Source organism: Monodelphis domestica, chromosome 5, assembly GCF_027887165.1.
Source record: "Monodelphis domestica isolate mMonDom1 chromosome 5, mMonDom1.pri, whole genome shotgun sequence".
Classification (NCBI taxonomy): Eukaryota; Metazoa; Chordata; class Mammalia; order Didelphimorphia; family Didelphidae; genus Monodelphis; species Monodelphis domestica.
In genome coordinates this window covers 105,258,832-105,273,865 of record NC_077231.1, presented here as the reverse complement: position 1 = coordinate 105,273,865, position 15,034 = coordinate 105,258,832, and the positions used below count along the sequence as shown (strand labels likewise).

Here is a 15,034-nt window from a genome sequence, read left to right as displayed (position 1 = left end):
ATTCTGAGAAAGGGGCATTAGGCATTAGCAGAGTGCCAAAAGGATTCAAAAATAAAAATAAGTCAAATACCTTGGGTCTAGATGATCTCCAAGGCTACTTTCTAGTTTTAAAATTGAGACTTCTCAATTGCTGAAAATATTCCCTTTATTATAATGTCCCCGTCAAGGGAGCCATTACTTAGATACTTCTAGTTAATTTCCAGTTAGCCTTTTTTTAGGTACTTCTGGTCTGGTTCAGAGAAGCTCATTTCTTCAAAGACATTCTCTTGTTAGACAATATCTGTCTGCCTGTGACTTCCATTCCCTGAATTTAGTTCTTCTGTTTTGAGTTAAAACAGTTTAGTCCCTGATTAATAGATATTCATTCATGTATTTGAAAATATTGACCATGTCTTTCTCCAAATTAAATAAATATCCTTATTTCTTCCTCAAATATTCTGGTTTCCAGATTCTTCCCTTTTGGTTCCTCACCAAATGTTCTACTTTGTCAACATTCATCTTAGAATGTGATACCCACTAGAGCTGATTACATACTTCAGATTTAATGTAAAAAAGGTGGAGTTTAGTATGAAGAATGTGCCTATTACCCTGTAATTTTTACTTCTGTTGTTTTAGCTTTTATGGAAGCTGCATTATGTAGTTGGCCAGTATTGAGTTTGTAACAGTCACAGGGCTTTTTTAAATGTATAAATTGCTCCTAATATAGGTCTTCCCTATAATTGTTCAGTTGCTTTTAAAAAATCTGATTTGTAATGTGTTCTACTTCTAGCACAGTTTTCTCTATTAGACTTGCAGAGTTTACATTTCCCTATTTCTGTGCTGTGGGGTCTCTGCATTTTCATTAAAATAATAGAAGCAGAAGTGTAGCATTGATATTTTTACTTAAGATTTCTGAAAGTCAAGGATTAAAAAATGAATGAGAATATAACAACATATGATACTCATTTGCAAGTACATTATGAATCTCTTTTTTCCCTCAGGGGAATAATCAACCCATTTCCTGCTTCTAAGAGTATCAGATCTTCTCCACTTCAATGTATTCACATTGCTGAAGGGCATACAAAAGCTGTTCTCTGTATAGATTCCACTGATGATCTTCTATTCACTGGCTCAAAAGGTGAGTGTACTTATGATATTAACATAAACAGATTCATAGCATCTTACCCATGGGAGCACCTTAGAGAGCATCTAGCTCTAACTGTAATCTTATATGTATAGGAAGATAGCAAGAAACTAATTCCTATTACATGAATGATACATTGAAAAAACGAAAAATGAGCTGGCAGTACATTTTTGAAGTTGCAGACCAGCTATAGTTGGAACAATTTTGTACTTACCTCAAACTTCCCTTATTTCATTGGTGTGGTTCTCCCTCCACTGGAGATAACAACTTCAGCATCCCTTAGATAGTGATCATAAATTAGTGTCCACAAAAATATTCATCACTTCATAGTTAGTCCCATGGTAATCAATCTCTCCAAACCTAACTAGGCTGATCCTTGGAAAATATGGGTCCCATCACTGAACCTGTATTCAGAATTGTTCCAGTTTTATAGGATCTGCCAAGACGTTTGTTCTCTTATCATAACCTTCTAGGGCTCCAGGTCACCTGCATACAGTGGAATAATTGCTAATGTCTAATATCTCATTATGGAGATTTCTCTCCAGAAATAAGAGAAAATTCTAATGGAGACATAATTTCATATGAGTGAAAATTAACCCTACTTTCATGTTAAGTACTTAAATATAATAAGTTTTGTTCTATAATTGTGGTGTTTGGTGTTTAAATGCATACACACATCAATGATACCTGCTTTTGTTTTTTAAATTTATCTATACTATGAGATAAACTGGTCTAAGAAATGTGAAGTCCCTCAATCCAGCCTTATATAAGCTTTACATAACTATCCAGAGAACTTAGGTGAACCTTCAGAATTACATCATGGTTACAACTAGAACTGTTACATGAGGACAGGAATTTTAAATCAAGTTGTAGCAACTCCAGGAGGACAACAACTGGTCAGAGCCAGAAATCACAGGCTCATTCTTTCCTAAATGGAAGGTAGTAATAGTCAGAAATTAAGGTTATGATAGGGAAGCAGAAATGGCCTAGTTCATGAGAATAACCATAAGAGACAATATGTTGCAAAAATTTTAAATAATATCAATAACTCCAGGTTCTCATTTTCCCATAGAGTTTTATTAATAATCACTTGAAGTAGAAAAAATAAAAAGAATAGAAGTAAAAGCCTGATTTTCTAACCTAACTGATCACATGTGTGGATTCTCTCAACTGGCTTCCAGCCAGTCTCCTCAGCGCGTTCCAGGAAGCCAAGAGAGGGCAACGCCACAGCAAAACTTTTTATCCTCCATCTCCCTCATGCTCATGCGCTCACATCCAATTACACAGCATAAGCAAGACAAGTAAAGGATTCTTAGGGGCTTTTATCTATCTGGTAAGGTTAGGAAATATGTAGGGAAGAGTCCTGACAGAAGAAATCCTGACATCAAGTACTTGAAATGCAATTATTTAGTAGGATCATAGACAAAACAACAATTTTAGAATTCATTATTATGCATTGAACTTATGTTATGTTATGGAGAATATAGAAAATATTATGCCCAATTAATTTTTTAAATTTAAGTTCATTTTTTGTTACATTAAAGTTCTGAGGTATCTTCCTCCCTCCCTCCTCACCTTGCACCAGATAAGGCATCATTTGACATATGTATGTATCTATGTAGATATATATATATATATAAAACCTTAGTTCTTTGATCTAAGATGGACATTCATAATTATTCTTAAAACAATATTGCTTTTGCTATATACATAGCATTCTCTTGGTTCTGCTCATTTTACTCTTCATGATCTTTCCATGTTTTTTGTAATTAGCCTGCTCATCATTTCTTATAGTGCAATAACATTCCATCACAATCATATGCCATAACTTGTTTAACCATTCCCCATCCTTTCAATTTCCAGTTCTTTGCCAGTACAAAAAGAACTTCTATAAATATTTTAGAACACATAGGCTCTTTTTCTTTTTTCCTAATCACTTAAGGAACAACACTAATAGTGGTATTCCTGAGTCAAAAGGTACACATAGTTTTATAACTCTTTTGAGTAGAATTCCAAATTGCTCTCCAAAATGGTTGGCTCAATTCACAGTTCCACCAAAAATGTATTAGTATTAGTCTCCTCATTGTTCCCCATCTGAACATTTGTCATTTTCTCCTTCTATCATTTTAGCCAATCTGATAGGTATGAGATGATATCTCAGAGTTGTTTTAATTTGCATTCTTCCAATCAATAATGACTTAAAATATTTTTTCATATGACTATTTATAGTTTTGATTTCTTCTTCCAAAAACTACCTGTTCATATCATGTGATCACTTATCACTTGGGGAATGACTCATTTTCTTATAAATTTGACAAAATTCTCTAGGTATTTGATATATGAGATCTTTATCCAAGAGACTAGACTATCTATATAATTTTTCCCAGTTTTCTGCTTTTTTTCCTAATCTTGGTTTTATTGGTTTTGTCTGTACAAAAAATTTTGTCCAATTAATTTTTATCTCATTTTTGAGCCCATATGAATGGTCTTCCCTTCCCTAACCATGTATTTTTTCCTGGAGCTGAGATCACATTCAAATAAATGGGGACAATTGTTTTCTTCAACGACAATAATAGGACTGTTGGCCCAATTGTGAGAATAATTCATGAACATTTTGTAACATTTGCTTAGGCATTATTAGTTTACCTTTTGAATAATGTAATTTGGCACATGTTTCCAAGATTCTGTTGGAATAGGGTGTGTATCATCTGAAACATGTTATATAACTCTGTCATCAGCTTTGTAAACTGAAAAAATACTTTCTGCTCACCAGGTTTATGTAAATCTCACCTCAGATTTGGGTATGAGAATTGAGGTTATTATTTGATAGTGAAGAGAGCAAGTTGGGAAGAAATGGATTCTCTGTCATTCATAGGATACCACTTGGTTTATTTTTGTTTTTTTAAGATTGGTCTCCCTATCTCACCCAAGCTGGAAATGCAACCACAACTCATCGGCCTGATCCCACTGATGATAAGCACTAGAGTTTTGACCTATTTCATTTCTGACCTGAGCTGGTTTGCCTCTCCTTTAACAGATTGATGTGCCCTCCATATTAGAGTCAGATTTGGTATGGACACCTGATTTACCTGATTTGCTAAGCACATTCCAGGTCAAATCTTCTGACCTCAAGTCATCTACTAGCTTTATCTTTCCCAGTAATGGATTACAGCCATGCACTGCACCACTAGCTGATTTATTTTTTTAAGTTAAATATTTATTTTATTCTGTCACTTAAAATAATCCTAGACATGAATATGTTTATGCATTTTATTATAAGCTTCTTGCTTTTTTTTTTTTAAGATCGTACCTGTAAAGTATGGAATCTAGTAACTGGACAAGAGATAATGTCACTGGGTGGTCATCCTAATAATGTCGTTTCTGTGAAATACTGTAATTATACCAGTTTGGTCTTCACTATTTCAACATCTTACATTAAAGTTTGGGACATCAGAGACTCAGCAAAGTGTATTCGAACATTGACGTAAGTAAAAGAAAACATTTTTTTCCCTTTTCTAACATCTACTTAAAAAATTTAGAACAAGATCATGTACAAATATCATACTTCCTTGTCTTAATACCAAAGTCAAGTCAAGGAATAAAAACATAATATTTTCCAAAGTATTAATCATTTGATTAAATTTGGCCAAAGCATCATAATAGGAGCTTAAGAGATACTTATTGATATAAATACATTAATATGTGAAAGTAGTTTCTTTTTTATGATTAAGAATCTACTTCAATATAGGCAAAATAAAAGCAATATAACACAATGAACAGAGTACCAGTTTATAGTCAAGAAATTCTGGATTCATATCCTGCCTTTCTTACTAATTCTTTGACCATGGGAGTATCACTTATATTCAATGTCCCACACTCAAACAAGACACAGGCAGACTTCAGTCTGAGACTGAGATGTAAGAGTTCTCTATGCTGATGAAATCACTAATCCTTAATATAAGACCTAAAAATTGCAGGAAGACAAGGATTTTATGTTTTTCAAGAACAGTTTCAGCAAATAAACCTCTCTCAAGTCATACGATTTCATAACTCAAGTATCGTATAATCTGGTCCCCTCTTCTTAGATGTTCTAAATCTCCTTTAAAGTGCTTCTGCTAAATGAGAGAGTTGCTTAGTTTATTACTCTTCGCATTATCTTAAAGTTGTGCAAATTCAAAAGAAAAATGTAAAAAGAATGTATAAGACTTGGGTTTCTACTGACTTTCAGAAGTCCTACAACAAAGTTATGTAAAGAAGTATAATTTTCTTCATCTCTGTTAAGGTCTTCAGGTCAAGTTATGCCTGGTGATGCCTGCAATACGAGTACTAACCGTACAGTAACTATTCCTTCAGGAGAGAATCAAATCAATCAAATTGCACTCAACCCAAATGGCACTTTTCTTTATGCAGCTTCTGGAAATGCAGTGAGAATGTGGGACCTGAAGAGGTATGTAGTTAAACAAAAATGATACTAGCTTTTGTGTGCTTAAAGTTCCAAAGTGCAACTGTGTCTCATTTCCTTCTCACAGCAACCATGTGTGTTAGGTAGGGCTAACAGTAACACCTGGCCCCAGATGAAGAACATGAGGGAAATTTAAATTCCAGCCAAGATCTTCTCGTTCCAAATGTTGTTAGGTGTCCTACAGCTACTAACTGCTAAGGCCCCATGTCCACTGACTATGGCCCATTTAAAAGATTCAGGTCAATTGAGAGGACATTGCCAGGGATTCAGCTGTCATTTGTTTTGTGATAAGAGTCATTGCCATGACTTAGCCATTTTATAGCATAATCCCATATACCAGACTTTCCCAGGAAACGTCAATAAATATTACAGTGAAAACCTACTTGGTAACCAGAACCCCCAGAGCCTCATTACTGTTTTCACAGAGGGTTTTCTTTTCTCATTCTTTCTAACATCTTTAGTTTTACAGTTAATTCAGAAAACTGTCCTAGAATTTATTGTAATATGTAACCTCAGAATGGGACAGATATCAATGTCCTTTTTCTAGCTATTAGCACCTGCTCCTGCCCTCTTAACTATCTTATAAGTTCATTTCATAATTTTATATTTCTCCTCTGTTGATCTTACCTCTCTCTTTTGTATATGTATGTTAAAAATTTAAGTGGATCAAAAAGGTTCTTGTGTGTGTATCTACATCAGTTTGTTTGTACAACTCTCACTTTGCCTCCTTATAAGAATTATTTTCCTGTTTCCAGAATTTCATTCTTGAGAGAGGACACTCACTTGGATTTTTATGTTAAAAGATAACTATTCATGATAGATATTACAGTCTATTTAGGGGAGGAGTTGCAGTAATAATGTGTCCATACCTAAATCTCAAATGGAGTCTATTTACCAATAGTTCAATAAGTTAAAATAAGTAGTTAAAGTAAGGAAGTAGGTAGGTGGCTCAGTGAATTGAAATCCAGGCCTAGAGATGGATTCTTGGGTTCAAATCTGGCCTCAGATACTTCCTAGCTGTGTGACCCTGGGCAGGTCACTTAACTTCAATCTCTTAGCTCTTACCATTCTTCTGCCTTGGGACTAATGCACAATATTAGTTCTAAGAAGAAAAGTAAGAGTCTCAACAAATGATAATAATTGTAAAGTAAATATGCCATGTCACCAAAGCCATACAAACAGAAATTTATTCTAGAAGTTTTAAGAAATGGAATCTCTCAGGAAGGACACCTAAAGTTTTTTGTTTTGAAGTGGGAGAGTCACAGGTCATTCCATTCAATGAGGAAACTATAAGACAGATGAGATGGCCAACTTTTAAAGGCCCTGTGTTTTTCCTAATAGTCAAAAATAGATTTCTTTGGACCCCAAAATAGACTCTTCTGGGCTCATTTTGTCAAATTATTTGAGAAACAAGTAGTGAGTAAACTAGCATCCTTAAGCTTAAGGTACCTTTGTACCCCAGTCCCTGATGTAGAAAGAAAAAGTATTTTAGTTTTCTTGGATCTAAATATTTTTGACTTCAGGATCTTCAACAAAAGTCAGGTTGTGTATGTATCTCATAAATAATTAGAACTACAGGAAACTTAGGAAACACAATCTATTTTTCATTTTAGAGATGAAAATGGAGTGGCTTCTCTAAGGTCATAGAGAAAATCATTGGAAAAGTTAGAAATAGAGCGAAAGTCTAATGTTTCCAAACTAATTCTTTCTCCATTAAAGAATGTCATTTTCATATCTTTTCAATCTCTTCATAGGCTTCCTGCCTTGGAGTTATGCTTTAAACATTCATATTTGCTACTTCTGACACATAATGAAAGAGATTTTCCCATAATACTACTGATTATGTAGTTACCAGTCACATTGATATTGTTGCATCAACTAAAGTCTAAAATACAAAGTAATCATGAACAGTTATATACAGGAACATTTTCCTCATGTTTTAGGAACAATGCCTTTTAGTAAGTTACAGTCATTTGGGTTATGGTTAAACCTTTTTATAGACTGAGGATCGAATGTCTATATTGTTTTAGTCCTTAGCTATATATTTTTATGGGAGAACAAGATTTTATAATGGTTAGCATTTAGAGTTAAAAGAACCCTAAAAATCATTTAGTATAGCCCTCTTATTTTACAGATAAAAAAACTGAGGCCGAATTAGTAAAACCCAATATGAACCCAATTCCCATAAATCCATTGTGTTCTTTTTAGTGACTATTGGAACTAGTCAAACCTGAATTTCATTTCCCAAATTTACTTCCTTCCCCATCCCCCCTTTAAGTATAAAATTTCTGACATGACATGGAGTGTCATGGAGGTTTAGAATTAGAACAGGATTTATTACAGAATTCTACTTTTTTAATTTATGGAGAAAAAAATAAATGAAAATCAATATTAAAGCACATTTAGATTATTTTTTGCTGAAAATTGCCCTAACCACTTATCCCATAGATTGTGGAACTTTTTATTCAAATGAACTAGATAATTCCAGAAATTCTTCCTAACTGAGATTTTGATATATACCCACATTACCTTTCTTTTTCTTTTTTTTAAATAATATTTTATTTGATCATTTCCAAGCATTATTCATTAAAGACAAAGATCATTCCCCCCCCCCCACCCTCCATATCCGACACATGATTCCACTGGGTATCACGTGTTCTTGATTCAAACCCATTGCCATGTTGTTAGTCTTTGCATTAGAGTGTTCGTTTAGAGTCTCTCCTCTGTCATGTCCCTTCAACCGCTGTAGTCAGGCAGTTGCTTTTCCTCGGTGTTTCTACTCCCACAGTTTGTCCTCTGCTTGTGGATAGTGTTTTTTCTCCACAATCCCTGCAGATTGTTCAGGGACATTGCATTGCCACTAATGGAGAAGTCCATTACGTTTGATTGAACCACAGTGTATCAGTCTCTGTGTACAATGTTCTCCTGGTTCTGCTCCTCTCGCTCTGCATCACTTCCTGGAGGTTGTTCCAGTCTCCATGGAATTCCTCCACTTTATCATTCCTTTTTGCACAGTAGTATTCCATCACCAACATATACCACAATTTGTTCAGCCATTTCTCCAATTGATGGACATCCCCTCGTTTTCCAATTTTTGGCCACCACAAAGAGCGCAGCTATGAATATTCTTGTACAAGTCTTTTTCCCCATTATCTCTTTGGGGTACAAACCCAGTAGTACTATGACAGGATCAAAGGATAGACATTCTTTTATCGCCCTTTGGGCATAGTTCCAAATTGCCCTCCAGAATGGTTGGATCAATTCACAACTCCACCAGCAATGAATTAATGTCCCTACTTTGCCACATCCCCTCCAGCATTCATTACTTTCCTTTGCTATCATGTTAGCCAATCTGCTAGGTGTGAGGTGATACCTCAGAGTTGTTTTGATTTGCATTTCTCTGATTATAAAAGATTTAGAACACTTCTTCATGTGCTTATGAATAGTTTTGATTTCTTTATCTGAGAACTGCCTATCCATGTCCCTTGCCCATTTATCAATTGGAGAATGGGTTGATTTTTTGTACAATTGATTTAGCTCTTTATAAATTTGAGTAATTAAACCTTTGTCAGAGGTTTCTATGAAGATTTTTTCCCAATTTGTTGTTTCCCTTCTGATTTTAGTTACATTGGTTTTGTTTGTACTAAAGCTTTTTAATTTGATGTAGTCAAAATTATTTATTTTACATTTTGTGATTCTTTCTATGTCTTGCTTGGTTTTAAAGTCTTTCCCCTCCCAAAGGTCTGACATGTATACTATTCTGTGTTTGCCCAATTTACTTATGGTTTCCTTCTTTATGTTTAAGTCATTCACCCATTTTGAATTTATCTTGGTGTAGGGTGTGAGGTTTTGATCAATTCCTAATCTCTCCCACACTGTCTTCCAATTTTCCTAGCAGTTTTTATCAAATACTGGATTTTTGTCCCAAAAGCTGGGATCTTTGGGTTTATTGTATACTGTCTTGCTGAGGTCGCTTGCCCCCAGTCTATTCCACTGATCCTCCTTTCTGTTTCTTAGCCAGTACCAAATTGTTTTGATGACTGCTGCATTGTAAAATAGTTTGAGGTCTGGGACTGCAAAGCCCCCATCATTTGTGTTTTTTTTTTCATTATTTCCCTGGATATCCTTCATCCTTTGTTATTCCAAATGAACTTTGTTATGCTTTTTCTAAATCAGTAAAGAAATTTTTTGGTAGTTCAATGGGTATGGCACTAAATAGATAAATAAGTTTGGGTAGGATGGTCATTTTTATTATATTGGCTCGTCCTATCCATGAGCAGTTAATGTTTTTCCAATTGCTCAAGTCTAGTTTTAGTTGTGTGGAGAGTGTTTTGTAGTTGTGTTCATATAGTTCCTGTGTTTGTCTCGGGAGATAGATTCCTAGGTATTTTATTTTGTCTAAGTTGATTTTGAATGGGATTTCTCTTTCTCGTTTTTGCTGCTGAGCTGTGTTGGAGATATATAGAAATGCTGATGACTTATGCGGGTTTATTTTGTATCCTGCAACTTTGCTAAAGTTGTTGATTATTTCAATTAGCTTTTTGGTTGAATCTCTAGGATTCTTTAAGTAGACCATCATGTCATCTGCAAAGAGTGATAACTTGGTCTCCTCCTTGACTATTTTGATGACTTCAATTTCTTTTTCTTCTTTAATTGCTACTGCTAGAGTTTCTAGTACAATGTCAAATAGTAGAGGTGATAATGGGCATCCTTGTTTCACTTCTGATCTTATTGGGAATGCATCTAGTTTATCCCCATTGCAGATGATATTAGCTGATGGTTTTAGATACATACTGTTTATTATTTTTAGGAATGATCCTTCTATTCCTATGCTTTCTAGTGTTTTTAATATGAATGGATTTTGTATTTTATCAAAGGCTTTTTCTGCATCTATTGATATAATCATGTGGTTCTTGTTGGTTTACTTGTTGATGTGGTCAATTATGTGGATGGTTTTCCTAATATTGAACCAGCCCTGCATCCTTGGTATAAATCCTACTTGATCATGGTGGATGACCCTTCTGATCACTTGCTGGATTCTTTTTGCTAGTATCCTATTTAAGATTTTTGCATCTATATTCATTAGGGAGATTGGTCTATAATTTTCTTTCTCTGTTTTTGACCTGCCTGGTTTTGGAATCAGTACCATGTTTGTGTCATAAAAGGAGTTTGGTAGAACTCCCTCTTTGCTTATTATGTCAAATAGTTTGTATAGTATTGGGATTAACTGTTCTCTGAATGTTTGATAGAATTCACTTGTGAATCTCTCGGGCCCTGGGGATTTTTTCTTAGGGAGTTCTTTGATGGCCTGTTGGATTTAATTTTCTGATATGGGATTATTTAAGAATTCTATTTCTTCTTCTGTTAGTCTAAGCAGTTTGTATTTTTGTATATATTCATCCATCTCACCTAAATTAGTGTATTTATTGCCATATAATTGGGCAAAGTAATTTTTAATGATTGCCTTAATTTCCTCTTCATCGGAGGTGATGTCCCCCTTTTCATCTTTGATACTATTAATTTGCTTTTCTTCTTTCCTTTTTTAAATTAAATTGACCAGTACTTTCTCTATTTTGTTTGTTTTTTCAAAGTGCCAGCTTCTTTTCTTACTTATTCAATCAATAGTTCTATCACTTTTGATTTTATTAATTTCTCCCTTAATTTTTAGGATTTCTAGTTTGGTTTTCTGCTGGGAGTTTTTAATTTGATCACTTTCGAGTTTTTTTATTTGCATTTCCAATTGATTGATCTCTGCTCTCCCTAGTTTGTTAATATAAGCATTCAGGTATATGAATTTACCTCTGATTACTGCTTTGGCTGCATCCCAAAAGGTTTGAAAGGATGTCTCGCCATTGTCATTTTCCTCAATGAAATTATTAATTGTTTCTATGATTTCTTATCTAACTAAATGATTTTGGAGTATCATATTGTTTAGTTTCCAATTAGTTTTTGATTTGGTTTTCCACGTACCATTACTGATCATTATTTTTATTGCTTTGTGATCTGAAAAAGCTGCATTTATTATTTCTGCTTTTCTGCATTTGTATGCCATGTTTCTGTGACCTAGTGTATGGTCAATCTTTGTAAACGTGCCATGTGGTGCTGAGAAGAAGGTGTATTCCTTTTTGTCCCTACTTGTTTTTCTCCATATGTCTATTAATTCTAATTTTTCTCTGATTTCATTCACTTCTTTTACCTCTTTCTTATTTATTTTTTGATTTGATTTATCTAAATTTGATAATGGTTGGTTCAAGTCTCCCACTAATATGGCTTTACGGTCTATTTCTTCCTTCAGCTCTCCTAGTTTCTCCATTAGAAATTTGGGTGCTATATTATTTGGTGCATACATGTTGATTAGTGATATTTCCTCATTATCTAAAGTCCCTTTTAACAGAATGTAATTACCTTCCCTATCCCTTTTAATCAGGTCTATTTTTTGCTTTAGCTTTATCAGATATCATGGTTGCAACTCCTGCCTTCTTTCTGTCAGTTGAGGCCCAGAAGGTCTTACTCCACCCTTTAATTCTGACCTTTTGGGTGTCTACCCGCCTCATGTGTATTTCTTGGAGACAACATATGGTAGGGTTTTGGATTCTAATCCATTCTGCTCTTCGTCTTCGTTTTATGGGTGAGTTCATCCCATTCACGTTCAAAGTTATGATTGTCACTTGTGGACTCCCTGGCATTTTGATATCCTTCCCTAATTCTAACCTTTCTTCTTCAGCTCTAACTTTTTAATCCATTGATTTATTTTAAATCAGTCCCCCTTGTCCCCTCCCTTGATATATTTCCCTTTCTAGCCCCTCCCTTTTTGTTCCCTCCCCCACCCCCCTCTTCTTCCCTCACTTTTTTATGTTCCCTCCCCCCCATCCCCCTTGGTATTCCCTTCTCCCTACCCTTGTTGGGTAAGATAGAATTCAAGATCCCAATGGATCTGGATGTTCTTCCCTCTCAGAGTTGATTTCCCTGAGAGTAAGGTTTAAGTAAAAACTCTCTTCCTCTTCTTCTTATAGGAGTTTTCTTCCCCTCCCATGTGAATCTTTGTGTGAGAAAGATTATTCTATTTGGTCTTTCTTTTCCCCCTATTTACACATTACATTGTCTCCACATATTAATATACATAGATTGATATAAATATAGTCCTTATAGAAGAGAGTTTGAATAAAAGAAAAAGATAACATTTTTCTCCTTTTCCCTTTCCTTCATATTTACCTTTTCAGGTATTCCATGCTCTTTGTTTTTTGATATCGAACTTTCCACAGAGCTCTGGTCTTTTCTTTGCTAAATCTTGGAAATCTTCTATTGGAAGTATATAGTCAGTTTTGATGGGTAGCTGATTCTTGGTTGAAGGCCCAGCTCTCTTGCCTTTCTGAAAATCATGTTCCGTGCCTTACGGTCATTCAGAGTGGAACTTGCAAGGTCTTGTGTGACCCTGATTGGCATTCCTTTATATCTAAATTGTCTTTTTCTGGCTTCTTGTAAGATTTTTTCTTTTGCTTGAAAACTTTGGAATTTGGCAATTACATTCCTGGGAGTTGTCTTTTGGGGATTTAGTGTAGAGGGTGTTCTGTGAGCTCTTTCAGTGGCTGTATTGCCCCCTTGTTCTAGAATCTCTGGGCAATTTTCTTTGATTATCTCTTGTATTATGATGTCGAGTTTGCTGTTTATTTCTGGCTTTTCTGGTAATCCAATTATTCTTCAATTGTCTCTTCTCCCTCTTTTCCAAGTCTATGACCTTGTAGGTGAGATATTTTATGTTCTCTTCTAATTTCTTGGTCTTTGGGCTTTGCTTTATTAATTCTTGCTTGTTTTTCTTCCAGTTGGCTGATTCTGACTTTTAAAGCCTGGCTTTCCTTTTCAGTTTGGTCAAACTGGTTTTGTAGATGTGTGAATTTCTTTTGCATGATTTCCCACTTTTCCTCCCAGAAGGCTTCCATCTTTTTGATCATTTCTGATTCAAATTCTTCATGGGTTTGTGAAGAGTTTCCATTTCCTTTGGAAGGTTTCGGAGCATTTGCTTGTGTTTCCTCTTCTATCTCCTCTGTATTTTGTATTTTTACTCCATAAAATGTGTCCAAAGTTGTCCCCTTCTTCTTGTTTTTCTTGGAGTATTGAGGCTTTTCTGTGCTGTTTGCCATCTCTATCTGCATGGGGAGGTCTAGCTTTTCTTATCTCTGCATGGTGTTCAGAGGCTTTAGCCCCAGGCAAATTGTCCATTCGTGGGTGTTACTGCACTCAGTTCCCTCCCGATGCTTCTTCGTTGCCTTACTCCCACGCTCTGAGCCTAGCTTTGCACTGTCCCCGAGGTATCTCTGAGCCTTTGTGGGCCAGAGAGGCCTGCACTCTGAGGGGGAGGGGCCGAGGATTCCCGGAGCTCTGAGGGCTCCTGATAGCATTAACTAAGGATCCATAATTAAGGATCCAGCCAGGGGGCTACAGACTCCCCTCTGTCTCTCTCTGTTTCCCGGCTTTCTGGGTGCCCCTGTGACTGGCTCAGGTTGTTTTCAGGATGTGGCCTTCTGAATAGCCGGCCCTGAGAGTTACTGTTGTCTCAGAAGTTCCTGCACTCTGTGGCTTCCCGGAGCTCTGAGGGCTCTTGATAGGATTAATTTCCCCTGGGTTGGATTGAGTGTGTCTTAAAGCAGGGACTTTCCCTGAGACTCGGACGAAAGGATCCAGCCAGGGGGCTACATGCTCCCCTCTGTCACCACAACTGGCTCAGGTTATTTTCAGGGTGTGGCCTTCAGAATAGCTGGCCTTGGGGTCCTTTTGCTGGCTCTTAGGTTCCCACTGCTGCCTCAGACTCAGCGCTCTGGGTTGGGGGGGATGGGTCCTGGGACCTTCCTTCTGCCTATCCCTTAGATCCGAGTGATCTCGGGTTCTGGCTTTTGGGGGGGGGACGTACCTTTTGATCCAGGTCCAGGAGGAGGGTCCCCTGGATCTATCCTGTTGTTTGTTTTGAATTTCGGTGTCCTAGGAGCATACAGTTTGAGATCGGTAAGGAAGGGGTTTCTGGAGATCTGAACTTTAGCTCTCTCTAAGCCGCCATCTTGATCGGAACTCTCCTCTTTCTTTTTTTTAAGGTTTCAGTCAACAGGAAAGTTAACTGGTCATCTGGGCCCTGTTATGTGCCTTACTGTAGATCAGATTTCCAATGGGCAGGATTTGATCATTACTGGTTCCAAAGATCACTACATTAAGGTATGTACATCTTTTCATATTCATATAGTATATTCTTTGGCCTTTTCTTTCTTTTCTTTCTTTTTTCTGGGGGGGGGGGTTGTGACTTAAATTAATTGTGAATTTAAAAATTCACATCTTCCTTCCCATGCTCAGAATTTTACAACATGAAAAGTCCAGATTACTCTGCTTTCTATGGCATAACTTTTTAGTGTTGTTAAGCTCCTGGGCAAAGCCCACCAGGATTTTAGATGGTAATAACTATAGCC

General features: G+C 36.1%; 1 protein-coding gene across 9 annotated transcripts in view; it reads left to right on the top strand.

The window, feature by feature from the left end:
• Nucleotides 1-15,034, top strand: part of KIF21A (kinesin family member 21A) — a 186,016-nt gene that overhangs the window by 154,743 nt on the left and 16,239 nt on the right. For all 9 annotated transcript variants that reach the window (XM_056799005.1, XM_056799004.1, XM_056799007.1 and 6 more), the window contains 4 exons: nucleotides 981-1,117; nucleotides 4,427-4,607; nucleotides 5,406-5,570; nucleotides 14,669-14,786. In XM_056799005.1, coding sequence (XP_056654983.1) covers nucleotides 981-1,117; nucleotides 4,427-4,607; nucleotides 5,406-5,570; nucleotides 14,669-14,786 — 601 coding nt within the window. The remainder of the gene's footprint in view (nucleotides 1-980; nucleotides 1,118-4,426; nucleotides 4,608-5,405; nucleotides 5,571-14,668; nucleotides 14,787-15,034) is intronic.